The sequence below is a fragment of the Zootermopsis nevadensis genome, unplaced genomic scaffold, assembly GCF_977971745.1.
Source record: "Zootermopsis nevadensis isolate Lab colony 2312 unplaced genomic scaffold, Znev_1.0 Znev_ptg000015l, whole genome shotgun sequence".
NCBI lineage: Eukaryota > Metazoa > Arthropoda > Insecta > Blattodea > Termopsidae > Zootermopsis > Zootermopsis nevadensis.
The window spans coordinates 8595125-8623093 of NW_028259147.1; the positions used below are offsets into that span (position 1 = coordinate 8595125).

At 39.9% G+C, this 27969-nt stretch overlaps 2 protein-coding genes across 5 annotated transcripts in view; one reads left to right on the top strand and one right to left on the bottom strand.

Moving 5' to 3' along the window:
• Positions 1–27969, top strand: part of Zyx (lipoma-preferred partner zyxin) — a 110866-nt gene that overhangs the window by 58897 nt on the left and 24000 nt on the right. Inside the window, exons 1-2 of one of the 3 annotated variants that reach the window (XM_087349194.1) lie at positions 23914–24006; positions 24101–24230. The exons of 1 other annotated variant lie outside the window; for it this stretch is intronic. The gene's annotated coding sequence lies outside the window, so the exon portion shown is untranslated. Of the gene's footprint in view, positions 1–23913; positions 24007–24100; positions 24231–27969 lie in introns of those variants that run through there. One more of the 3 variants, XM_087349192.1, reaches the window with a different exon arrangement.
• Positions 741–27953, bottom strand: LOC110833275 (trehalose transporter 1-like protein). Of its 2 annotated transcripts, none has more exons than XM_022071119.2 (9): positions 27687–27953; positions 11590–11737; positions 10286–10421; positions 9608–9793; positions 7829–7927; positions 6802–6989; positions 6084–6287; positions 5065–5251; positions 741–4196 (listed from the first exon to the last, which is right to left on the bottom strand). In XM_022071119.2, exons 1-9 carry the CDS (start codon positions 27698–27700, stop codon positions 3769–3771), a joined length of 1590 nt encoding a protein of 529 aa, XP_021926811.1. In that variant the 5' UTR covers positions 27701–27953; the 3' UTR covers positions 741–3768. The 2 variants fall into 2 exon arrangements, with proteins under 2 accessions (XP_021926811.1, XP_021926810.1); XM_022071118.1 differs by lacking the exon at positions 27687–27953 and adding an exon at positions 27600–27668.

Consider the following 27969-nt stretch of genomic DNA (forward strand, 5'->3'; position numbering starts at 1 on the left):
CATTTGTCATTGACGTTCCCCACGTTTTAAAATTGTTAATACCCATCGTTCGTAGTAAAGCAGTTATATATTTAATATCGTGACACATTCATTTGCGTTAATTCCTACATCAGTGTTTTTATTGACTTATTAAGGAGTTCTTTCGCTGTTCTTCAGCATGTTTATGTTTTGACATAACATTTCGACTCTAATCAGAATATTCAGGTTTTTATTTGAGACCATCGACTTTCAGTCTTTCCTTCTTTTGGTAGCGTATTCTAATACCGTTCTTTAATCTTGTCAGGGTTCGGGGAACTGGCGCCTGGCAGTCCGGCAACTTCTCTGGCTGTACAGTGTTGTGGGTTATCTGTATAGGTATAGCCAGGAAGTCCCATTATCCCAGGCATAACACATAACAAATTTAAAGACGGAAACGTTGTTGCTAATCGTGTGTTTGCAATCTTAAACGGTGTTAACTTTTTTCCTAGCATGAGCCGTTACGACCCTACGCTCTTTACATTATCAGCAGTAAAAGGTTACCGCGATTTTTCCGCGTTGACATGACAACAAAAGGAGGTCGTTTTTAAAGAGCAGGGAAAAGACGTATGAATGAGCCACAGGTAGACGGGAACCACGAAACACCCCACTTGACACGCAATCTAGTAGACTTACACACATACAAAGATGTGACCAAAATCAGTCGCTGTAGGACACGAAGAAATATATTCAGGGAAAGCGGAAATATGTCGGAATAACAGGAATAGGGAACACCAGCATTGTTTATTAGTCATCACAGTTTACATTATTACAAACATGTATCACACAATCACAGATCACTCCACATAAACGTGAAATTTGTTAATTTTATGTTGAGTTTGTTTAAACGTGTCCTTTAGCTTTGTTACGTTCTAACCGTGCTCTTAAAGTAAATAAGGCACGACATATTTTGTACACAAATATATGTCGCATTGTAAATTACGTACATATAAATAGACAACTGCAACATTTTCTTAAGTATCGAAAATAAGTACCGTGTCTTAACAGATGTCGATTTCAAAAATATGATTATAAAATTGTTTTCTCTAATTTATTACACAAATCTAGAGAAAATTTGGGCTTCAACATGGGTAATACTATATTAATTCTGGTATTTTCCCTGGCTTACAATTTCCATTTTGAGATTGAGTTTCATCACTCACTTTCTCATTCAAAGGCCACGATCTTATCTTGCATTAAATTTATAGTTTTAAAGTGAACATTTAAAAGAAATCTGTACAATGAAACCTGTTCATTTCTTTAAAAATGGCTCTCAAGCAGTAACTTTTATGTCTGCAAAGATCTGAATATATCTTTTCTTCAGGCGATGTAAGCACAGGATTATATACCTCATTAAAAAAATTATAATGGTTGTGTCTGAAGCCGCTGTCATGGTGGTGACGAAGCTTGTATATTTAAGCTGTCGTAGCCGCGTTAATCAGTAACAGATATGTTTTGCAACAGTGAAAGAATTCAGTGTCTAAAGCTTATTATTTTACGTAAGTTTAAACAAATTAGTTAGATGCATATTTTAGAGGACTGCTGTAATTGTTTAATTCTTATTCTGTATTTAAAAGAATGTGTATCAGAATTTATCATTAGTATTTTGGGCAGTGAGACATGTTATAACCCTAATAACACTTGAATTAGATCATAGTCAAACCTGGTCATGCATTGCTCTACTTTTCTCTGAATTTTTGCTCTCATTTTTTCGTTTTCCTTTCCTCACAAAACAATTCAATATCAAGTGAGATTCATAGAAAAAAACATTTTACGTTTTCTGCGACCACTTTTACTTCAGACTTTTAAATGATTTATTTCCAAAAACAAGACAAAACTACTTGATTCTGAACAAATTATAAACGTAACCACTTCATATTCATTTTGAAATAATTTATGAAAAATAAATATATTGTTCTATTTCGAGAGATACAATTTTATATACATTAAATATAATTTATATTTCATATTAATGTAAACAAAGGCGAAAAGTGCGCAGAACCACACTAAAGACTAACCCGACTGCAAATAAAACCGCTGAGATGCCTGTCCTATCAGAGAACAGCGTAAAGCTTCTAGTTGAACTCGCGGTGGTCAGAATTAAATACCGCTGGCTTTGTCTCATAACGCATAGCCCGAGTTCCATTAGTTTACTATTTGTTTGGATTATAGGTACTTGTCATGTCAGTCCACAGATAAATCTAAGAACAGTGCCTTAAATCAGAAAACAATTATTGATAAATTACTCCCTGCTAATGAATCCGAAGATATAATACACAAAATAAAAAAAATAATAATAAAAATAAATTGTCGGTGGACCCAGTCCAGTACAGTACAGCTCGCAATTCGCATTTGAGCACTATAATGCAATCTTCTTGAACTTTGAATTAGCTCGTGCGCAATAAATACCTGTAAGTCAAAATAATGATAGAATAACAACCAAAATATAGTAAGTACGATTTGCGGTTTATATGTGTTTTGCAGTTTATTCATATTAATAATTTTGGTTGTTCACGCATTAGCCTAATAGTTTTTAAAGTAGCGAGTTTCCAAAGTTACGTCATTGCTTGTTAATGATTTTTTCGTTTTGTAGCAAAATCTCAGTCCTGATTGTGTGAAGAATGACTGGGAAGAGTATTATAAAATCTAAACGCATTCTTATACTATAGTCCTTAAGTAACGGCTAGTAACTCTTAATATAACAATACTTATGAACGGCTTCCAATACTGGTAAGTTGTACAAACACATACATATGCCAGCTCCTGTACAACAAATATCTGCCGTAATACCCGCAGTCTATGAAAGCAATAATGAATGAGAGAACATTTAAGATAGTAAGGGACATTTTTCACATCAAACAGTCTCCTCACTTTAACTTAGGCAGAAGACGAAGCTAGAAATTCGTTCCCTTCTCGGTGTTTGTTAACTCTATCAGCGACACAGTTCCACAAACTTGCGAGAAGTGAGTGGAACCCATTACAGCGCTCAGGTGTCAGATAAACTTGCATACTCAGTTTAAGATTGGCGGTGTAAGTTTATGATCAAAATTTATGCGAAAGAAATGGGCAGATCCCACCGATATTGAACAGTGTGTCGTGTTCTAACACGTGTCCCATTTTTTACCGTTAGGCAACGCAGTTATGAATATTCAAAATTAAGCCTGCACATTGACAAAATGTTGGTGGTAAGAAGATTGTCATATCGGAAGTGGTGGCATGAACAGTTTGTAGCGTTAGTGACTTATTCAGGCAAGTGAGACACGAATACTTGTCGTGCGCTACTTTCGAAGAGCACTGCAAATAATGTATATTTTAAATAAATATGCACCCGTTCACTTCATTTATGTGTACTGAATAGCTGCTCTTGAATGTCGATGGTGACGATTGCCGGACAGGGAATATGTAGTGTACTTACAATGCAACAAATTACGACCTTCAACTTTTACTATGTATAAATTTAACAGCAGCTTTTACAATAAATGTTTCAACTAATTACCCCCCTTACTATGTAACTTTGAATATCCATAACTCTGCGGCCGTTGTGAATGGGGCATGTATTTAAGAAACATTTTTTGTTGAAAACCATTTGAGTTAAAATATCCCGAAATCTGACGACTCACTCCCGAGATACTCTGATTTTTTTTTTAAAAAAAAACATATAATTTAAAGTGTGACACTGACCATTCAAACACTGAGAAGGTTCGGCCATTTTAATGTAACTCAGAAAATGAGATGTTTTCCTGAGGTTATACTTTAGGCTTTTGAAGTGATCATCACCATTTCACCAGACGGCGCTCCATTCTCTGTCCGCTGAACAGGCTTCTTTCTGCGGATATAAATCGTATTTTCTTTGAAGTACTCTTCAATCTCTGCCAGTGTTTTGCCGTGTGTTTCCGGTAGAAATACATAAATGAAGACAACTCCTCCGAGGGCCACGGCTGCAAAAAACCACTGCAAGGCGTGGGCGCCTCCAAGCAGATCTCTGACGTCGCGGTAGCACTGGATGGAGACGAACATCAGGATGTGTGCAATGGAGATGGTAACTCCGTGTGCTAAGCCACGGATTTCCGTTGGGAAGAGCTCGGCCGTCATGGTCCAGGGGATGCTGAGGAGTCCGATCATGCTGGAGCAGACATACAACAGGACGCAGACAACAGGGAGCCAGCTAATCCCATCGCCACCTGAGTGGAAGAGGAAGCTGTGTGTAAACAGACGACTTCCTGCCTTCGATTAACTAGGTTTCCTGTTACATGCATATGAAGAACAGATGACAACTCTGGACGTCTGCACGTCTGAACCTTAACTTCAGAGTTCTTGAGAAAAGCTAATAGTTAAGAAATTACCCGCTTATATGGAGCTTGAAAGCACATTATCGTATTAACTGTACTTCGCCATTGTCCCTTGCCCATGCCAGATAAACCTAATAGTCATCGTCAGTTTAGTTAAGATATCTGGAAAACTACTGAACAGATTTCGGTTAAATGTGGACGTCGACACTCAACGTTTTGATGCAGATTTAACTGTTAATATCAGTCCATTATGACACCTAATTTTGTTAGTGGCGTAGGTAGTACTTGCTTGAAGTAATGAAGGATCGTGACCCGTGGCAGAATTCTGTAATGGCGGTTTTCAAAATTCGGGTTCTCCTACGAGAGAGACGCTTAATTAGTTTCTGGCCAATCAGTTAATCAGTCCGTAGGCTACCCAGTTTATAAGTAACTAGCAGTTAACCAGTCATTGTGTTAGTCAGGTAATTATTGAGTTGGCTACTTAATTAGGCAAGCGGCCTAGCTAAGCAGTCATTGAGTTACGTACTTAGTTACTTGTTCAGTCACGGACATCGAAAATGAGATTGCTACTTATTTACTTACTTAGCTGTGTCAGTGTATTAGACATTGAGTTGGTTGTTTAGCTGCTAGGCCAAATGAGTTAGTTACCCACGTGTGGAGTCAGTGTCTTTGTCGGTTGGTCAGACATAATTTTCCAGTGCCTTAGTGAAAGAGTCAGTCGGTCAGTCAGTCAGTCAGTTCAGAGTCTGTGGTTACCTACCATCAAGAATGTACCACGTGGTCCACCCCGACACGATCAAACACACGGCCATTCCGCAGGCACTGATCATGCAGAGGGGCCGGCGACCGAAGCGCCGCAGAAGAGCCGTGTTGAAGAAACTCATGATGAGGCGCATGAGACCGACGAGAATCGTAGCCATGCTGGGGTCCATGCTACTGCCGACGTCCTACTCACAGAACAAGGGTTAAGGTGCAGCAGGAAGTTCGGGAAGGTTTGAGACTCCCGTCTTACTTCAAATGCATCAAGGCTAGCAAGATTATACGTTCAAAGATTGCGACCTTTTGGGTTGTAGCTCCGTGTAGTCTGGTAGAAGGTTACCAACGCTGGAGGCAGCAAGTACGTCTGAAACGTCGGTAGACTACACGGCCCTACATCCCAGAAGAAAGCCATCGTCGTACTTGCTGCCCTACAATTATCACACTGTGTACGTAGAACTGTAAATTGGTTTTTGTTTGGAATTCCTGTAGGGTCGCGCACCAAACTGAAAGATGCTTTACACACACATTGCAGATCTCAATGCGACTGCCTGAGTCCTAAACTGATCGCAGTCAATCTGCCATTTAACACTGTATAATACATTCAACTGTAGAAAGTACCGTTAGCTAAATTAAGAATCAATCAAATGATTCCATGGTACAGAGCATTCCTTGAAATAACTGTTAAGTTATTCAGAACCTGGGGAAATCTAATTAACAGACTCAAAATCACCACCGTCAGCATAATATCCCGCCATTGATTCTCGTACTTAGCCACCCACTTCTCTTCTCATGTCCATTGCTAATTATTTTAAGGTGGTTTTCGTTATTATCCTCGTGTCTTCGTTTACGTCTAGGAACCTAGGTGGACTCTTCCTACGAGGATCTGAGAATCCGCTGAATAATCCTTCGCAGACAGTCGAGGAGGGGTTGTATCCTAGCCTGAGCGTTCTGTGTGGGACTCTAAACCACAGTATAGAGCACTCAAAGCCTGTTAGAAATTTTATCCATCACGTCAAGTACCTTAAAGAGTTCGACGGAGTAGAAGAGGGTTGTGTAGACGCCGGAGAATTGTTGGAAAAAGAAGAGTCCAGTTAGCACTAAGAGAGGCTTGTATCCCGAAGGACGCCCGAATCCTGCGAGTCGTCCCATGAAGCCAGACGTCACCAGTGCCTTCATGTCTTGCGACTTGACCAATGCAGCCAGCTGTTGTTCAGGCAACGAACTCTGGAATACATTGTACAGTGATCACCATGCGAACGTGCAACAGGATTAGCAAAATACGGCCAGCAGAAATATCCATGTTCAGGTATTAATAAGTGCGGCTCCTTATCAGTTTTACTTTCTATTTTATTATGTATAGAAAATATTGCAATCACAAGAAAAGGAGTATACAATAATATATATTTTGGCCACAGTATTAGACCTGAGGTTCCTAGAACGCCTTCCCTACCACATATTTATTGTTACGCTCTATATAAGAAAGCCGATTGGGACTCCTGCTAATTTGGACCAACGTGTCAGAGTTTAAGGTGTACTGTTCGAACCCATTATTGACTATATGTCTTTTGGTGCAAGTATAAATTGTGTAAAGTGTTATGTAGCAGGAAAGAAGCGCTCATGGATACGGATGTAAAAGAACTGTGAACTACAATAACGCGTTGTTATGCGTACAATATTTTTCGCCAGGTTCTCTATCCCGCGATCTCTTCACCTCTGCTGGCCTGAAAGAGGTCCTCACCTTCTCTCCAGCGAGCCACTTCAGAGAATTTTCGGCCTCGTCGACTCTCCCTCGTGCCACAAGCCACACAGGACTCTCTGGTATCCAGATTGTTATGAGTAACAATGGAATCAGCACGTATATGACACTTGTCCAAGCCGCAGTCCGCCACGTGAGGTACGCTCCCTTGAGGTAACTTAGCATCATACCTGATTAAAGACGGAATCAGTGCCCAGTAGTGCCACGAAGAACAAAGAAGATGTAAGTTTATATTATAAACAGATGTTGAGACGGGTGGCTGTCTTCTGGGTTGTAGCGCCGTGTAGTTTGATAGAAGTTTACCATGATGACTTACTTGTCGCCCTGATCATGGACGCAACAAGGAACTCTGAAACTTATACCAGACTACGCGGCGCTACAACCCTGAAGACAGCCATCTTCAGACACGCCGCCATAAGAATCTCAAGTTCTACTTAGATGTTGAGAAAACTCAGAATACACAATAGAATAATAACATAAGGGTAAATAATTAATCCTTTGAAAATATGGCGGATTTAAAATACTTGAGAAGAATGATAACACATAAAACTGATATAGGATGAAATTAGATCATATTAAATTCGGGAAATATTAATACTCGCTACAATTAAGTCGGGAGTCGTAAATATTTCCGTCTTGTATTTGGAAAGAACCAAATATTAATTTAACTGTTGTCTCATATTGTTGTGAAACCTGGTCTCTTATTCGGGATATTTTAGGCCTAGATGAGAGGATAATATTAAAATTGAGTTAGAAGAAATATGATGTAATTTGTGGACTAAATTTAATTGATTTCTGGGTAAGATCTAAGGGCACTTTTTAACACTATGATGAGCATAAGGTTGCTCTTTAAGAATTTTTTGACCACGAAAACTAAGTTAAAAAAATGCTACACGATGCTGTTTTTGTTTTACTACGAGTGCGGCGATACTCTGTATTTTGAAACGGCAGCCTCAGTTGGGCCCATTGTAATTTCGTCAGTCATTCAGTCAGAACATCATGACCTTACCAAAAGACGCAAGTGTAGGGCAGGTAGCAATAAGCGCGCCTCGTAGTTCCGGCTTCGCCACTTCAGTGATGTACACAATAGCTGGACTCGTTCCCATTCCTGTTGGGAAACATAAAGCATCGTTAGAACTTCCACGTCACAAGAACAAGCACCAGGCAGGGATCTCTAGCTCTTCAGACTGACTGGTTTTCTGTTTGCATGGGAGGACTCGCATAGACCATGAGGAAGCAACAAAAGTGAACGCCCGCAAACATTGAGTTATACTATACGCGTTACAACAACGTCAGAGAAGTTGCCGCTACTCGAAGGCATTGAGAAATGAATAACACAAACGTCATAGACCCAAATAACTAACTTACTAACAAAGTAACGAGATAATCATCTACCCATCCAGTTATGTGGATGATCGTTCAACAAATTGTCATACTAATTAAACAGCCAACGAGCTAACGAATGAAATATTAGTCAGCTGATAGACCGCTCAATTCACAGCCCGATTCTCTTGGTTAGTCTTTTTAACCAAAGGATTCAATAATATTTAAGCAAACTTCGCTTTTGACGCAAACCTATTGAACATCGGAGCAAATTTATCAGCACTCCAGCTTCGTATTCGGGAGAACCTGGGTTCAAATCTCGGCCCACAGACCGGTTTTATGGACTGTGATTTTTTATGTCTTCCCTCAGTCTCTTCCGGCAAATTCTGGGATGTTTCCAGTCTTCCTTAGTTATGAAGACTCCACCCTTCCAAAAATATCCATTTAACAATTTATATGCATATTTAGCCCCATATGTCATCCAATCAGAACATTTAGTTGGTCTGTCAGCTTTAAAATAGCATTTTTCATGATGAGTGATGTTTGTCGAATTATCACCTTTATTCGCTTAAGCTTTCCAAACTAATTAGCCTAATTGGTCGGTATCGATTTGTTTTCCCACATGTTAACAAGCAAGACTTCTGTCTCCGCTTGCTGTGGTGGAAACCAACAAACTTCCCACACCATAGGTTGAAGGTTGAGGGCTGTGGTAGAGAACAGGTTGGGGAAGAGCGAGGCCAGTTTATTTATCAACTAGCGGCCCGCTTATCGACGTTAGCGTTGTATTTATACATCTATCGTTATTATTTTCCCTTTCAGCCTCCAAATTGTGTGTTTAATGTTAGATTACCCCTCCCCGCAAAAGTCTCACTCACAAAAGTCAGCCATTTATTTAATTACCGTCATACACCGACGGGAAATTTCAGGCAACTTAAATTGTTTCACATGCCATCGCCCATTTTTGTAACTGTCAACGTAGGTTCGGTTTCAGTACCCTATACCCCATGTATGTAAACGTGTCGGGTTAGACGTGTTGTAGTAACTGTAGGCTACTGTCTTGAAGATGACCGTCTCCTGAGTTTAGGACTATCGCCCTGATGATGGAGGTGAGAAGCACCTCTGAAACATAGGTAAACTATCAGACTACATGCCGCTGCAATCCAAAAGACAGCCATTGTCATGCTCATCACCGTGAGAACCTGAAATTTTACAACTGTATTATCTTATCTGTGCTACGCAATGCGAGACAGTTCAGTGGCTGAAAATTATGGACATAACAGAAACAAAGTTGTACAATGACTTGGCGCATAATTCCTGGCAGTTTATCCTGTTTGTTTAATGAATGCTTCTCGGGCTTATAATCTTCGTCCTCGTCCCCAGGGTACTGAACTTCAGTAGCCCAAGAAAAATTCATTACACTTAATCGCCGTGAAGGCTTCAGATCATATAACCTATGTGTTGTTACCTGCCGCGACTCCTGTCAGAAGTCTGCCGCAGAGAACTGTGGTAAAGTTGCTTCCTATGGCAATGAGGCACCATCCGATGAGGCAAGGCACTGCCGCTATCTTGATCGTGTTTAATCGGCCCGCATACTCCATGATGAAACCAGCCAATATGGCTCCGACTGGAACCACCAACACCAGCACGCTGGCTGCAACAATTTTAACGCAAAGTTTCTTTATTTATTTGTAGTTTATTTAACGGAGCAGTTAGTACCTCAGACTTTTTGGCGTCGAATAATAGGATGAATTGGATAGGATATGGAAGGAAGCGATCGTGGCCTAATTTAATGTACTGTCCGGAATTTGGCTCGAGATACTGAAGAAAACCATGATATTTTGAGACTTCTGCAACAATTTTGTAAATGAAAGATTTTAATTTTGTATGATGGAAGACGGGTTTAAAATTAATTAAACTTTTCTATACTTTAAATTTTTACGGCAAGGACAAGAAATATAAAAAATTGTTAAACTACAGATAATGTTTGAAGCTGAAGTTTGTGCTGTGATTTTGGAAACTGAATGAAAGAAGCCGTATGTTCCTTAACCCGTTCACTGACCACAGCAAATCAACGTGGAATTCATGCAAATACTAAATACTGTTGCAATAAGCCATTCTTGAAAGAATGTGTAGGACTACTCACCTAACCATGGTGTATTTTCTTTGTCGATTTCAAGGTCACTATCGGGCGCTTCTAGTTGTGGGATTAAGATGGCGGAATATGCGAGGGAGAATCCTACTACGACGTGGAAAGACCCTGCAGAAATTGCTGCAAAAATCTGAAATTAAAGTTTGCAAAATTTTAATTTCGTTGTTTTTGAAAATATCAGCTACCTGAGAAATTATTGGAATGTTGTTGGAAGACGAAACAGGAGACGTAAGGTTATATTAAGAAGAATCTCAGCGATGATTGCAGTACTTAGTTTTCACATGCGTTCTTTGGTATTCTGCTTACGTACCTGGCATTGAAGCTACTTTATTCCAGATAAAAGTGTGTTGTTGACTGACCTAATCAACAGATGTGACACTGCATGCAAATTAATGCTAACCCTGCCGAAAGTCGTTTCCAATAACAATAAATATCTTACATGTTTCATTTATTTAACGACGGTGTCAGTAGTTCTGAGCCGAGATTTAAACCCAACATCTCCCGAATACTAAGGCTGATTGCTAACCATTTGAGTGCTACGTTCAGTTGTATATTATGTGTCAATTGGACGAGTGTTTGTAAGGTAATTAATCAATTTTAACTTGAGCTACGTGTGAACCTGAGCGTGTATTGGACTGATATAGACAGGATTAAATTAACCAGTCAACTTACAGCACATACATTTTAATCTCAGTTCGCTGAGTATTTTTAGACGTGAAACATGCTTATCATTAGCCGCACAGACGGACAGATACTATGTCCCAGTGTTTTTAATTTCATGCAGGAAGTGCATAACAGATGTCTACGAACTGTGCTGTACTTGTAGCTGCACTGCATTGGGAAGACGCAGTTCAGAACAGACCGGATAAATGTGCTTTGAACTGAAGTTTGAAGGTTTATGACGATGCTGTGATACATAGGTCTTTTAGACTTTGTTAATCGGAAGTTGGTTCTACTTCTATCATCAGGTCAAAGGACGACAAAAAACTAATGTACTCTGCTCTCTGTTTGAGAAGTCTGAAACCTGAACAGCAAAAACCTGGCATTTTGATGATGTGATGTAGACCCACGTCTCTGTGAAATGCAATGACTGATGTTTAGTAGACTCATAAAGAACAGAATTTATGACTAGGCAGTGTGGTTTCTGTACTGTTCATTAGCACTGAAGGAACAAATCTAAATGTGCAATAAAAATATTCAGATTAACCAATCACAAAGAGCGCGTTTGGAGACCTGGTTCATGAAGTGGAGTAAAATTTTATACTCTTGTTTTATAAAAAAAATACGCTATTAATCACCTGAGGTAGAACGGGTGGTGTTTCCTGAGTGGTTGGTTTGTAAACGACGGAAATGCGACTTGACACAACTTCATACGTCTTCGGTTTCGCTAGTTGTATGTCATGATTTCCTGTCGACTCAAGCCACGGCTTAGTTTCCTCCTGTAAACTGAAACAGAAAGAGATCAAATACAGGATCTTCGTTTATTGTGAGACTGAGCGCCATGGGGCGATCGAAATCCCAGTTGCTTGCCGTCCAGTACCGAACGATTGTACCCGCTCTGACGAGTTCAGCCTCGCGATGAACAAACTCTGTTTGAAACATCAAACGCAAACCCAAGAAACATGTGGACTCCTGCATCGTATTCAGAAAGTCACGGCTTTGGGGGTCTTGATAACCTGACTAAAGTTTTCGTAAGATTGGTCCGAGGTTTTGAGACGAAGGTGTATTACATTATCCTTTGTATAGCTTTTCTTAGCCGGGGGGGGGGGGGGGGGTCCCCTCAGATATAAAACGTTTCGGAAACTGACTCTGCATTCGTCATCAGGTAAAAGTATAAAATGTAATATGTTGAGTGCAGAGAAACAAGCTAATCCGGAAATCGAGATTAGCTACTTCCTACAGTCCTAAGAGGTTAGATCTTATACTTTTACCTGATGACGGAAATGAGGCCAACTTCCTTGACGTTGTGTTTGTAGGCAGGGGACGATGACGAAGGTAAGTGACCAAGAATATGTATCAGTTTAAAGGTCTCATAGTTTCCTTCACTTTCACCAGATACTGAGATACTGTACTAAGATAAACCATATTCACGGCCACCCTGCCATTCCACTCTTTTGTACGTATATAGTGCAAGGATCGTCGTTAAAGATGAGACATCTGAGAATGACGAGCACAATTCACTCTTTGAAAATATGATGTTAGGTCCACTTTGCACGACGTGTATTAAATGAAGGTAACATCGGGATATGTATTCTCTTGTCCAGCTGGGTTCCATCTTCCAACTATTCATATAAATTTAATTTCAATGTGATCTTAGGAGTCTATACTAAAGTTATAGGGCAGATTTAATTTTTGTCTGTATCATTTCACTATAACCTATAGGCCTACTTTAAATGACACTCACATAAAGCCAGGTTTGTAAAAAGAAAAAGAAAACTCTACAATAGATAAAATTAATGCATAAAATAAAATGTATATCTCATTAAAGTTTATTAACTTTTATTCGGAGTGTGTGTATGTAACTAATCACATGGAACAAACTGATGTTGCTTCTCTGCAGTGCAATTACCTTTACGCCTTATTAGCTCTGTCAACAGCAGAATTTATGACCATCTGCGGCGCAATATCTGTAATATTGATCGGATGTGTTGACACGGATTTGTATCTAGAATGTGTGACCCTTGCTATCATTGAGCGCCGCAAAATCGTAGAAAACGCGTTTGAAGAGAGACTTGAAGAAGATTCTTCAAAGTCTAAAGCTCTTTAATATTTATAGTAATCATTTTAGTAAGTCTCCAAATACTGACGTACCGGTACGAAAAATTAACCACTCAGTTTTAATGGTGGTTTTAATCTCGATTTGATTTCGATTCTTGAATTTAAATTGGTCAGCGAAGAAAAGTTCATACCTCTCGCGGTCACTGGAGTAGTTGCATGTGGCAGTACAGAATGGCAGGCACAGATCATTCATCTGGAATTTTTATACATTTTTATCTCATTACCGATCTAGGCGATCATGGCTCAAGGTTTGAGACCCAAGGAGGAGAAGCGAACGTGGTATTGCAGACTCAAGTCGCGACACACAGGATGAGAAACACTGAATTAGTGCAGGTCATCCTGCTGACCTTGACTCTGTGCTTTGCACTCGCAGTTTCAAGCTGCAGCTGTTCTCTTGTTACCGGCTGGCTTTCTTCTGTGTCTGTTACGTCACGTTCTCGCTGTTTCATGGCCAGAGGAAAGGGGAAACCAACGTCACGTCTGGTTGAACACGTGCATGGCTCCATGAAATTCTCTGTTCTCAGATCAGAAAATGTGCCCTTTCTGTATACTACATGGCCATCTTCCAAGGGAAAAACGCAATTTTAAATTGTGTATATGTCCTGGGTTCTGTACCAATCCCATGTTGCAGTCTTCCTTGAAATGCTCACAGTAACTCAGCTAATCGAGTAAAATCCTACCATGTTCACAAAAGCCAGCCATTGAACTCTCCCCTAAAACAGTTTATTCATGTGTGTGGTATATTTAACAACTCTGTAAATAGTTCGAATTATGTGGAAACGAATGATAGGATAAAGATTTCCGTCTTCTGGGTTGTTGCGCTGTGTAGTCTGGTCGATATTAACCAACATTTCAGTGGTCATACTGTCTCCGTCATCGCCCTGATGACGGAGGCAGTATGACCTCTGAAACGTTGGTTAACATCGACCAGACTACACAGCGCAACAACCCAGAAGACGGAAATCTTCATACTCACCGCTGTGAGAACCTCAAGTCTTACAATGATAGGATAATTTATGACTAATGAATTGGAAAGGATCCATAAGGAAGCAGTCGTAGCCTAATTAACACTGCTATCCCCGAATTTACTTGGAAGTACCGAGTAAAACCAATAGTCGGGAACTCGAGGGATGAAATCAATTTGGTTTCGTAACGTATGATAAAGAATAATATTAAAAGGAATCTAAATAGGCCTAAAGAGCTTTTGGAGCCATGGGCTGGGATGGTCTGTTCCAGGAAAAGTCAAGGGACTTGCTTTTGTGAACACGGCAATGGAAATCAATGGAGTTTAGTGTAAAATTGCCCCGACGTGGAAGTATCACTCCATGAAGAGGTACAGTAGACCAGAGATAAATCTCCACTCATTCTTAAGCTCGGCACAAGATGAATGTGAGCGATCAGATCCCAGCTGAATCTGATTTCGCCGCGAGGAAAGAGCCCCCAGTACCAACTGCTTGTGAATAATGTTCCCCAGAGCCTGCTAGGGCGTGATGAATGTACATAAATATCCTTGCCTAGAATCGAATCTCAGCCGCCTTGTCCGTTGTCAGTCGGCTTGAAGAGCTTTGCAGTCTTTACCTTAACGTCACACGAAAAACTATTTTAAACGATCCTTATTCTTTGTAAAGGAATTGACGAAGGGAGAATTTGAATTGCCAATTGGTAGTAACACTGACGGAAGATGATAGCGTTCTCTTCACGCATACACATTCAAACGCAAATCACGACGTCTCTAACTGAAAGTAAATAACTCTGCAACACCAGGTAGCGCGTATGGGACTGGGAGAAAACCGTGTGAACTGCAAATATAATAACGGTGTAACTTGCTGTGGACATTTTCTTTCAAATAATTATTTGATGTCATGTTATTAATTTTAACGTCAGTTTAATGAGATGCGACAGATAATCTGCTGTACGCTTGAATGAATTTTGATTACACACAAGTTATTGTGGACGTCTCGGCGCCACATAGATACCCTTAACAACATCGTTTAAAGGCGACCGATGGCATGATCGGATGACATTACTGGTTAATACACAAACACCAGTTAAAAGCTTCAAGGGCTATGTTAAATGACGCGACGGTATCGCATTTCAGGGCTACTCTCATAACAGCAGGATCCTCACTAGTACAGATACGTAATTTCACTTTTTGTTTATCATAATGTAGACCTATACCTATAGGAGGTTCAAACATGTCCGTGAGACTTGACAGCTGAACGCAAAAACAACGGAATGACCTTCATGGCGATGTATACCAAATAAGAAAAAGAAACAATTGAATTTTACCATTATTAAGAAGTGTCGAATACATACAAATCATAGTTCAGTATCTTCTTCGTAGTCAGATTAAAGATTGCTGATCCATTTTCGAAATCCAAATGGTTTTGGCGGCATGTGTCTGCATATTTTATAAAACAAGAAGAACACGCGAAACGAAGCGACATCAGTGCCATCTTGTGGACGACAGACTTCCTGTTAGAAAGTGAAAGACACAGGAAATAAATGGGAAGGTAATGACCTACTTCTGTTCAAAGATATTGACCCCAAAATTAGCCAAGAAAGGACGAGGGCTAAACAGCAGTCACTGGGAAGGAATCTATGACCATTAATTTCCTTTAATTTTTTCTATCTGCGTAGAGAGAGAGAGAGAAAGAAAGAGAGAGACGGTCTATGTCAGTAATTATAAGGCTTAAACTAAACACAATCAGCTGTGTCTCCATAGTTACCTCTGGAAAAGAATGCGGAGCTTGAAGATTTCTGTCTTCTGGGTTGTTGGGCTGTGTAGTCCGATAGATGTTAACCAACGTTTCAGAGGTCATACTGCCTCCATCATCAGGGCGATTCAGTATGACCTCTGAAACGTTGGTTAACATCGACCAGACTACACGGCGAAACAACCCAGAAAACAGAAATCTTCATACTCACCGCTGTGAAAACCTCAAATCATACAATGCGGAGCTTCATAATTTATACTCTTCGCCAAATTCTATTAGAATAATGAAGTCGATGAGGATGAAATGGAGACGAAGGAGAGATGAGAAAACGTACAAAATTGTTCAGAAAACGTGAAGGGAAGAGGCGACTTGGAAGACCTAGGCGTAGATAGTAGGATTATATTGAAATGGATCAAGAAAAGTAGGAAGATGTGGAATAGATGGATCTGATTCAGGATACGGTTCAGTAGCTAACTTTTGTGAACACGGTAATGAACCTTTTGCTTCAAAAAAAGGCGGGGAATTTCGTGAATAGCTGAGAGACTGTTTGCTTGGTTCTCAACAAGGCGTCTGCCCCATGGATTTAAAGAGAAGACTAAAACTAAGACAACCACGTTCGATGAGATCACATGCGTCACTGCTCCATCAATCTGTTTCTCTTTGGTGTAGATCAGGATTTATCAAACCGCGGACCGCAGATCTCCTTTGTGCGATTCGTGTACATTTTTATAACACTCTAATTATGTACGATGAAAAGTCGTCATGAGAGGGAACGGAGAAAATGAAAGTGAGGTGGCCAGCAGATGCATCATGTTTACTCGGAGTTTCGTAAAAATCTATTGAAGATTGTTGTTTTCTTGAGGAGATAAAGGAGGCAGCAAGAACCTCTAAAACGTCAGTAACATCTACCAGACTACACGGCGCAACAACCCAGAAGACAGGAATCTTCAGACTCACCGCCGTAAAACCCTCAAATTTTACGAAATTATGTTGAATAGAACGTAATTGCGGGGGACTGACATATGGACGAGCACACCATATATCACAAGCCAAAGTTACCTTGTATAATAAGGAAAGAAAGTTACAAATGAGACAGTAAAGCAAAGACGGTGGTTTTTCAATTCATATGTTAAGCAGCTTGTCCTATCTGCTTTCAGGAACTTGCTTACCTTCGTTCGCTTGTCTGCAACGGGATAAACCATTCATTATTGACGTATTAGGAATCGAACGTCTTATTTTTGTTGCAATGAAGACGTAGAAAGCTTTAGCTAACAGCACTCTCTCACCGGTTATAAAAATCCATAAATCTCTACCTTGCGGTTGGGATGTGACTTGCCCGAGCGATGCAGAGACAAGATTTTCATCAGGAAAATGATAAAATGGAAGAATTAGTACAGACATCGAAGCTTCCATTCATTCAAATCCTCCAAATCAGAGTCATGTTCCGAGTTTTTGCTACGGTGCTTACTAAGGAGTTCAGTTCCGGCTTGCTGGTTGCAGTTCGACTGCTATTAGGAGGAGAGGAACGTAAAGACCGAGTCAAAAAGGATTAAGGAGGATAGCAGACGTTCGTGCTGAAAATCGAACCCGGTACTTCCCCGAATACGGAGTGAAACCACTGGACCGTAACACGTGGTGAAATAAGTTTATTTTGAAGAAAGTGATAATCATGTGACCTCAGACGAACAACGGAACTTCGGAGTCATCTGCAAAATAGCTTATGGCTTGAGTGCATCAAATCTCTTATAATTAGAAGAATTAGAATAGGATTAATATGGAAAGGGAAATTCATCGATTTGTGTACACATTTACACGTCTTTATAGCAAGTTTCTTTAGCGCAAGGTAGGATAACAGTTCAGATCACGAGAACACAGAAGGTCCTCATGATTCTCGGTAAGCTATAGAGCTCACATAATAACCTGTTCGACAAAGGTTGTTCGTTTGTCATACTTCATTTAGGTAGCTGTGCGGAAGTAAAGTCTTGAATGTTTAACGATATTTTATGTATTACGTTTCCAATTACCAGTTCTTCTGTGTTTAACAATTTCTTATCGACCTTCACGAAACCAGCAGCATTTGCATTCGTAAATATAATTACCAAGAAACTCCCACATAAGGGAATGCAAGTTGCGAGTAGTCAAGATTTTAAAAAAAGCAAAATATGTATTATTTCTGTTAATTTCTCATAAACATAGCACGATTCAATGCATGTTATCTTTCCTGTTATAGTGGCCCTAGAACTGCAATTTCTGCTTTGAGCTAAAAACTGAGAACTTTTCGACCATTGACCTGTATAAAATGGAAACAGTGGCAGAAGAGGATACGGAAGTTTTAACTTGATAGACTTATCAATAGATGACATAGATCGATGTGAAGAAGTGTGTGTAATAGAGAGAGACTTGTTTGCTTCTATCTTTGGAGGAAGTAGTTTAAGATAAAGATATAAAGTGAATTTCCTGTTTCATTTATTGAAGTTGATTTAGAATTCAGTGAAAGCATTGCTTTGGTAATGAATGGTTGTATGTGTGTGTTTCGGAGTTCTGGTGTTTGATGTGGTAATTTATAACTATTTCGTAGATAGGTGACGATACAAATTAAATAAAAGTTCCATTTCAACTTTGAATTTTCTTTTTGGAGAAAACAACTTTTTTAGTCGTATTTATGCTTCTTGTAGGCTACATTGGATTTATTAGTATGCTGTTCATCGAACTTTACCTAAATCTAGTGTTACCATCCGTGAATTATATTTGCCAACATATTAAATTATACAAATATAAACTGCTATGGTGAAGTTAACTTGTGACAAATGACGTTCTGTCTTCTGTTCCTAAAAATTCTGAGGCAACCAAACATTCCTTGAAGGACGACAGAGCAGCCATGTTGTGCATGAGGACGGCAAGTGTCGACTGGCAGTGATTTAGGTTCTCCGTGTTTTAATGATTTGTTGGACATCGAATATGTAGTTGGAAGGCTAATTCTATTACAGATGTCATGCTGCACAGAGTCAGAAATTATTTATTCTTGTATTTCGTTTAATATTCATCATATAGAAAACGTTTAGAATGAAATCAATTTCAGTTTTTCGTGTTTTTAGAGATTCTTGTTCGATTTTATCTTCACGCAAAGCAGTGGCTCTATTGGACCGATACCACGGACCATAATTAAATTCACCCCAAAACTTTTAATACACAGCCTCAGTACCACGTTTTGTCGAAATCTGTTCAATAGATTCGGTTTTAATTGGGCCATCCGTTAATCGTGGCAGACGTTTATTTGGAACAAATCTTAAAGAACAAACCTCTTTAACTCTTTACGTGGAACTTCGCGTAATTGGGGCAGCCGATTAATTGGGCCAAAGTGTTCTAGTCCCGATGTGTCTCCAGGGGCCCATGACTTAAGCGAGGTATCCCTTGAGTAGCATTCGGGATTTATAACTTTAAGAGGCAAAGACAGAAAAAATGTTATTTTAAGCTAAATCTTGCAGTGCGGAGCTAAAAAAAACTGTATAAGGCTGTCATAATAACCGAAAAAATTAATGAGTATTGAAGAATTAATAGATTAGTCTAACATATTAATCATGGCAAGTAATAATTACAGTTTTATAGAACAGTTAAATAAATTAAAGGAAATAAAATTATGATGTTGCTTTGTTGATGTAAGATGATAGAGTTGCGTCATATTGTGAAAATATATATTTAATTAGTCTTGTCCGTCTAATCACAATTTAAAATTTAAAATTAAGATAGTTAAAATACCATGTGATGCTCCTTATCGAAACATTCGATTTACATTTGGAACATTGTTGATGTAAGTTTTGAACATTTTATCTTCATAAAATCTTTATCATATAATACAGATCGGTTAGGATATGCATTATCTTAATTTCAGAGATGAGAGTTTAATCGATGAGATGGACCTCTCCCCACCAAACATGGTTTTGCGTCAAGTATTGTTGCTCTGACGCACGAATAGTTCGAGGACACTTGAGATCAGTTCAGTGTTAACGAAGTCTGTTCAGTTAAACCCCAGATCCACAATTGTCTGCAGTCAATTGGACGCCCCTTGTAATATAGAAAAACAGTCAATTTCAGAAACATTGCTTCGTTTCTACCACAACTGTCAAACGTACCTCATACCTATTTAACTCTAATTAGTAAACGTACCATAAAACTATTAATTTTACCTCCTGTTGTATCATGTATGAACAAGTTAGTGAGTTTAATAAAAGTGTGCTTAAATGAAACCTGTAGCAAAATTCTTATAGGTAAATATTTATCTGACTCATTTTCCATCAAGAACGGTCTGAAACAAGGAGATGCTTTGTCTCCACTGCTCTTTAATTTTGCGCTAAAATACGCCATTAGGAAAGTCCAAAATAGGCGGGAGGGTGTGCAATTGAATGGGACACACCAGCTATTGGCATATGCTGACGATGTTAATTTATTGGTTGACGATATAAATACAACAAAGAGGACCGCAGACGTTTAACTAGAGGCTAGTAGACAGGTGGGGCTAGAAGTAAAGTAGGAAAAAACTAAGTACACGTCAGCAGACAGGCGGGCAGAATTTTCTTAGGTGGCTAATAAATAAATCCTTTGAAAGTGTGACAAAGTTCAAATATTTGGGAACAACATTAACAAATCAAAATGATATTTATGAGGAAGTTAGGAGGAGACTAAATTCCAGAAATGCTTGCCAAAATATTTTGTCTTCCCGTCTGATTTCTAAGAACCTGAAGATTAAAGTGTACAAAACAATAATTTTGCCTGTTGTTTTGTATGGGTGCGAAACATGGTCTCTCACTCTGAGGGAGGAACATAGATTGCAGGTGTTTGAGAATAGGGTGTTGAGGAGGATATTTGGGCCTAAGAGGGAAGACGATGGGGCGTGGAGAAAACTGCATCATGATGAACTTAAATTTGTACTCCTCCCCCCAGCATTGTCAGGGTGAAAGAATCAAGAAGAATGAGATGGGCGGGCATGTAGCGCGCATGGATGGGACAAGAGGTGTGCACCGGGTATTGGTTGGGAAGCCTGAGGGCAAGAGACCGCTGGGGAGACCTAGACGTAGATGGGAGGATAATCTCAAGTAGGATCTATGGGAGATAGGAGTTCAAGGAGACTGGATTTTGTTGGCCAAGGACAGGGTCCAGTGGAGGGCTTTGGTTAATTCGATGATGAACCTTCGGGTTCCGTAAGCCATCTAGTTAGTTGGTTGTATTATGTTTAAAAAGGGTCTCCTAATTTTAAGGTAAGAACATTAACTGCGTTTAAGAAAGAGGTTCTGAGAATACTTGGACATCATATATACGTAGGAAGCAGCAGGATGATTGAGAAAATTGCTTAATGGGGAACTTGATGTTTATATTCTTCACGCGTTGATACTAAGACGGGTCGAATTTTAATTGTCAGTTGCTACAACGCTGCATAGCGTCTGACGGGCTGGGCTTTCTACCAGGCCATTTCATTTGTCTGCTTATACAAGAGTAATAAATTATATTAACGTTGGTGATTTAAAAAAAACAGAAAAATGTCTTTACAAAATCAGGTTTAAATGGGAGAATAAGTAAAATATGTCTGACATGTATGATCTGAAGCTTTCACGGCTACTAAGTATAATGAATTCTTCTCGGACTGTCAGCCGTGTAAGGTGATTTAATACAGAAAAGACAAACGATTGAGAACCATCTTCGTTGACGTCCTCAGGGTATTGAAGTTCTCGAAACTTTAGTCCTTTCTCCAATACACCACCTCACATGGCTGCCGGCCCGAGAAGAATTCATTGTATATCTGACTGTTGGGGAAATGGTGGGTCCACTCTACGACTTATCCAGAATTTCTCCAGGGCTTTTCCAGGAATTCTCCAGGACATCCGCACGACCACCTGATGAACACGCTACAAATTCTCTAGGACAATCTAACCCATCGAAAAAAAGACAAACTTATCTAACCTAACCTAAGCAACTTAACATTACCTTAGTTAACCTAGCTTAACCTAACCTAACCTAACCCAATCCAACCTCCAGGCCAGTGACCTGGGCGTGGTTAGTACCGTTAGTGACCGTTTAGGAACACCACGTGCTGTTGGCCCCAAGGACTAGCGGGCAAGATCGATTTTTCTGCAGCGGCCGTAAAACTACCGAAACCGCATATTATTGTTGCCTGTACTTACGGACGGTGAAAGAAACGCATTGTTTGCGTTTTCTTTTCAGTTGGGAGCTGGATTTTGTGGATGCAGTTGGCGTGTGCTCTAGGCTAAGTCGAGGTATGGATTTTGTTGAGACTGTCGCTGTGTGCGCTTTTTGCTAAGAGGGAGGGAAAAGCGTAGAAATAAATTTTGGTTCCCTCCGCTTGTAAGTCAAAGATTATTGAAAGCCCATTTTCAAAAGTTATATGAGGATCTATGTATCCAAAGAAATTGTTCAGATGCTTTTTTTTTTGTCAAGTTGGCTCGAGTTCGGCAGAAGAGCTTCACAGACTTCTATCCACAGTTTCTCTTAAATTTTTGTCTCTGTACTCCGATATGACCGAACTGTACAGTGCCGGGCTTTTCTCCTATTAGTTACACCAAGGCCGGGCAAACAGTGGTCGCCGTGTGGCAGTTTCACGGCTCGTGCGCGCACAGAGGAAGGGTTCTTCGTGTTCTATTGCCACTGCCAGCCGCTGTGCGGCCACCGCACCGCATCGAAAATGAAGCATGTTGCGGCAGAAAAACCGCAGCTGTAAAACTACCGCAAGTGCGCTCGCTTCCTACTGAGACAGTGCGTTCCATCAATGCGGTAGAGAAACCGCTGCGGCCCAAACGGCTCGTGAGCGTAGGCTCTAAAATTGTAGTTGTAAGAAAGGGATAAGAGGATGACAGTGAGCAATGAATTGGAAAGGATGTGGAAGGTAACAGTTTTGGCCTAATTTAAGGTAATACCTTGTAAGGAAATTTATGATACTGCTCATGCGGTGGATTTACAAAAGGTTTTGGAGTACCAGAATGCAAGCAGAAAATAAAAATATCCGCTTACAATACTTGCAGAAATTCGTGAAATTTTCGAATCACGATATTTTATACAATTTTTTCGGGATAATTTGCAGTTCGTTACAAATCACAAGGTATTCATATGAACAAAATTCACATCAAGGACAATTAAAAAAGCATAATTGTAAATAATGCTTTTATAAAAAGATAAAGAGTCCACATACCAATCTTACAAGCTACTTTAACTCAGAAGTTGATGGAACTGTCGACTATCAAACGTGATTATTTCTCTTATAATTGACTGCAATACCGCATTGCTGTGCATTTCATTACGGCCGCTATTCTTCAGCAAGGGTTAATTGGACGTCAAGGTACATCTCAGACATCACTAATTAGTCTTTTAACCCAGAGGAACACTTCCAACCTTATATTTTTTAAAATATTTTAAAAATATCAAACTTTTGTCAGGTTAAAATCATTTGAAGTATGTTAAACATCAGCACATACATGTTTATCGTAGACGGTAATAATAATTAATGACCCATTGGATCTATGTACCCGAAATGTGCGTGGATCAGTAGCTCATACATATGCCAATAATTACAAACATGGCGACGGTGAGAGATTTTGAGCGTATATTTGGCACATATTTGTAGTTAGTTTCTGTATTAGTAAAGAATATGCACACAAGTAGTAGCATTTCTTAATAAAATTCTGCTCCACTAAATATGCAAATGTAATTATTTCGAGCAAAGAATGTGTCGTAAGTTCTTCCTAGAATTTCTTGTTTGCTTTGAAACCTCATTACAATTTTAGGCGGTGTGTCTGACTTTGGCAGACTGCGTGTTTCTTTTTAAATGTTTTATTTTTCTTGCCAGTCTTGGACGCCTTCCCACTATGTCTGCAAGTTCCGACCACTGTAGTTCTAGGTGACGGCCAAGTCCGAAAAGCACTTCGCATTAATTATCTCATATTAGACCTACGAGGTAAAACGTGGTGAGGTGATTTTGAAAGACTGGAACGAGCAAAGAGACGACAAACGTAGGAGTCATTGTTTCGAAGTGGTCAGATGCAGTACTTCCCCACAGAACGAAACCACTTATCTATGTATGCACTGTGATTACATACGTAGTGCCAGAAGGCTTCGGCTTCACTCGACGTTAAGCGATAGCATGATGACAGTTAGCTTCCAAGGTTTACTATGTCGTCCTTGTGATAATAGTTTCGTAAATGTTCAAACCGAAGCACGGTAAGATGATCTTATTATTTATTTACGATTTATGTAGCAACGCTGTCAGTGCAGCATCTTATGTTAGGATAATTAATGAGCAATGAACTTACAGGATATGGGAGGAAGCGGTCGTGGCCAAATTTAAGGTGCAATCCCAGTGGTTGACCGGATGGAGTCAGGAAAACCAAGGAAAATCTCAGCTAAGCTAGAGGGTCTTCTGGCCGAGGTTTAAACTCCTGAAGGTAGGAGGTAATATTTTTCTTGTCTAAACTACGACACCGGAAAGGTAGGCAAAAAGCCTACTCTGTGGTGTGCATGAAAAGTGGTCATTAATAAAATCCTCTCAAGCTATCAGCCGTGTCCAAGGGTTAGAAGTCGCAGACTTTTCGAGGACCACCTCTGCCCTCGTTATCATGTTACGTTGGGTTCTAGTTACGTTTAAGTTATGTGTCATTAGATAAGGCTGGTTTATCTCAACTGAAGATAGTTTAATTTCGTGTAACTGTGTGTTACGCAAGCCGAACTGATTTTTTCATAGGATGGCGTACAACTAACGCGCAGTCACGAGATGTTAAGCAGGTCGTACAAAGTCTGGCTTAGACACGCGAGGTTACGCGCTGTCCCGAGAAGCCTTGCGACTTGGAATCGAATCTCTTATGATCGGGCAGGTTCCTTTTGGCAACTGCAGAAGTTATATAACCTATAATTGTATGACGCTTATAAATAATAAATTTTAGGAATGTGGGAGAAAGTTGTCATGACCACTTTAAGATATTACCCAAGTCTTTCTTAGATTGGATGCACGTTTGCCGGCCTTTGGGACCTGCTGACTGCGAAGCACGAGAGCGATCCAATACACGGAGATACTCTATCAATGCGAAGAACCGTGTAGGACCAAGACTTCTAGCCCAGTTTCTGTCGAATCACTTGTCGTGATCATTACTTCATAAATGAACATTTTATTATCAAACTAGCCTGCGTGTAAATTTGGCTTGCACTCTCTACTGCACCGTAAGGCGCAAAATCCCAGAAGACAGCCAGTCATCTTCATACTCGTCGCCGTTAAAACCTGAAATATTATCTGTTATAAATTTAGTTTGTATACAGACTCAATGTGAATTTTTAGTTTATTTAATAACTTTGTCAGTATCTCGGACTGTATAGCTAAGAGTGCTAGACGATTAATGAATAATGAATGGGAAAGGACATGGAAAGAAGCTGTCATGGCCTATTTTTTGCTATCCCTGCATTTGCCTGGAGGAACTAAGAAATATCACTGAGAGCCGGTTTCCGGACCGAGATTTGAACCAGGGAGATCCCGAATATGTAGCAGGAGTAGTAACACTCGGCTGCAACGGAAAGATAATTTTTTAGGGACACGTTTCAGATTCTCGGGGATTTGATATGTGTCGTTCTCTGTTTTAAATACTGCACTTCCGTGTTTGAAACGTGGCAGCTACAAGCCTGTCGTCCGGTACTTACATATTTCATTTAACACATCCTTATTGAGTTTATGATTATCTGAAGGACGTCTGATTACGGAAGGCAAAGAGGCAGTCACGTGGCGATAATCAAGTGGACAATCGATTCAATCTGAGAAGAGGCTGAAAGTAATCTATTTCGTGGTATCCACAGCGTTACACAATATGTCGTAAAGTATATATTTATGAAACAGGGGTCATCAATTTTGTTAAAAAAGAAAATTATTTTGTTCATTAATGCATTAATCAGATAACCAGATGACATTCATCCGTTAAAATAAATGTACAACGTTCATTAATAAAAAGAGTTTTGAAACGCGGCATCATTCCGTTCTGGGAGATAAGTTCATGACGAAAGGCTTCTGGGACTTTACTCTCGCCTTAATAATGACGCAAAAGACCGCTGTCTATGCAAATTCACACCGTAGAAGATGCACCAAGGGGATTATATGTGGGTAACTGAGATAGTAGAAAGAACACAGTTTTTGATGGGATTGCACCTGGAATAGTGGAAAGGGGGTAGAAATATAAAATTAAAATCAGTCAAATAATGGATTTTTATGTTTAACGTGTAACAGGAAAACATATATTTCCTCTGGAATAAACAATAAAAGTCTAGATTCGTATTACGAAAGTCTCATGTTTAATTTGTGGTAACAGCGGAATCTTTCGCGAAAGACGACGATCCAATCAAAAACTCCGGTCCTCAGCCCCGCCCCTTACATATTGATTGTTTATGTTCGGTTCTTTAGTAGTTAATTTTCATATAAATTAAGGACTCCCCATTTTCAGGGGAATGCTTCCTTGTGTGTTTAATTTCTCTCATACCTCATGTACTACGTGTCATCACATAGAAATGTCTTAAGGTTTTGACGAAAAGAATGCTTATAAATCACACAGTCCGAAAAAGGTGGCTTCTATAATGTAGTTTTTGTGTAGTCTTCTTCTACTTATGCAGGTAATTTCGATTTCTAAGCAGGCCCATGTGGAATTTATCATTTATACATGTGTTCATAAAATACATTATTATCGTACGGAAATAAGTTCCTAAATACTGAATGATGGCTTTAATAAGACTGCAAAATTTTCATTAAATTTTACTTATTTACTGAGAGTGCGTATGAGCCGGGATAGCTCAGTCAGTATAGTGACTAGCTACGGGCTGGACGACCGGGGTTCGATCCCCGATGGGGGCAGAGAATTTTTCCTCTAGCCTCTGGGGCCCACCCAGCCTCCTCTACAATGGGTACCGGGGTTCTTTCCCGGGGGTAAAGCCGGCCGGGGCGTGATGCTGACCACTCACCCCCATCTAGTGCCGAGGTCAAGGAAGAGAGGAGCTATACCTCCACTCCCCCCAAACGCCTACATGGCGTATAGTGGGACAAACTTTACTTTACTTTACTGAGAGTGCGTATTTTATGTATTTGACGCCGGTTATTCGAAAAAGCGTGTCTTGAACGAATCATGCAGCGCCTTCATTGTGGTCATAGAAGAATTTACCCAAAACAGAAGTTTTCAGTTATTATAAATATATGTAAGCAATAGTGGTTATATTTTCTTTCGGTAATACTTTAGTTGACAGCAAATTACTGTCATAACTATGTAGAAACAAGTATTGTATTTGTTTTATGGTATCCCCTACATCCTTGGATTGGCCCTATGAAGGATCTATGGAATGTAAAAAATTCTTTTCTAATCTGTTCTGCCCATGACAGCTCAGGCGATAAAGCGATTGTGAAGTAGCTCAGCTATTGCTAGTTCTGACGCAGCCACGTTAATGCACTGCAAAAATGCACAGCCTGAGCTATAGCGCGGAAATATGAATGTTGGAAACGAATCGCTTGAACACCAGTCACTTGGATATAAAATTCACACTTCCAGGGTGCCGTGGCAAAATTACTTTGATGCACACATAACCCGATCAATGGCACAATCACGTTAATGTAAAAAGCCTGATACGTATAAAAACCAGCCTGAGCTGTGGCACTGGTCATTTCACTGTGTAAAACGCGTAGTTTGAGTAATGGTGTGACGACGTCAAAGCACAAAACACATAAAAACGATTATCTCACTCGTTTAGTGCAACAAGAATTAACACCTTTGTCTTAGAGGTCAGGCAAGTACACTTACGTAATTGTCGGAAGACCATACAAACTATGCGAGACTGCGAGGCTCCCAACCAACCACTGCATCAAGAAGAACGGGATTCTCACTTACCTTACAGGATCCATGCTGTCTGCAGATCAATAGCGCGCTCTGTGAACAGCTGATCAGTGCTGGGAGAGCTGACTCACTGAGGCATTGATTCGTGACTTGCGCCCTGCAACTGCCTCACTACTTGCTCACTACCTTGCCTTTCGCCTGTAGGTTGTCACGGAGGTTGCTTACGTATAATCAAATGAGCGATCAGATGTGGAGTGGCTAATTCCTTACCACCGAACACTAATATTTCACGTGTTTAGTAAAATGCTGTGTTATAACTCATTAAATCAACTGCGTC

Excerpts from the sequence above, each read along its gene's own strand:
- LOC110833275 (XM_022071118.1), bottom strand. The coding sequence starts at position 27,661 with ATGCAGTGGTTGGTTGGGAGCCTCGCAGTCTCGCATAGTTTGTATGGT. Across the intron at positions 10,422-11,589 it reads CACCACCCGTTCTACCTCAG|ATTTTTGCAGCAATTTCTGC; the intron begins GTGATTAATAGC and ends CTTTAATTTCAG. Across the intron at positions 4,197-5,064 it reads CACGTGGTACATTCTTGATG|GTGGCGATGGGATTAGCTGG; the intron begins GTAGGTAACCAC and ends TCTTCCACTCAG.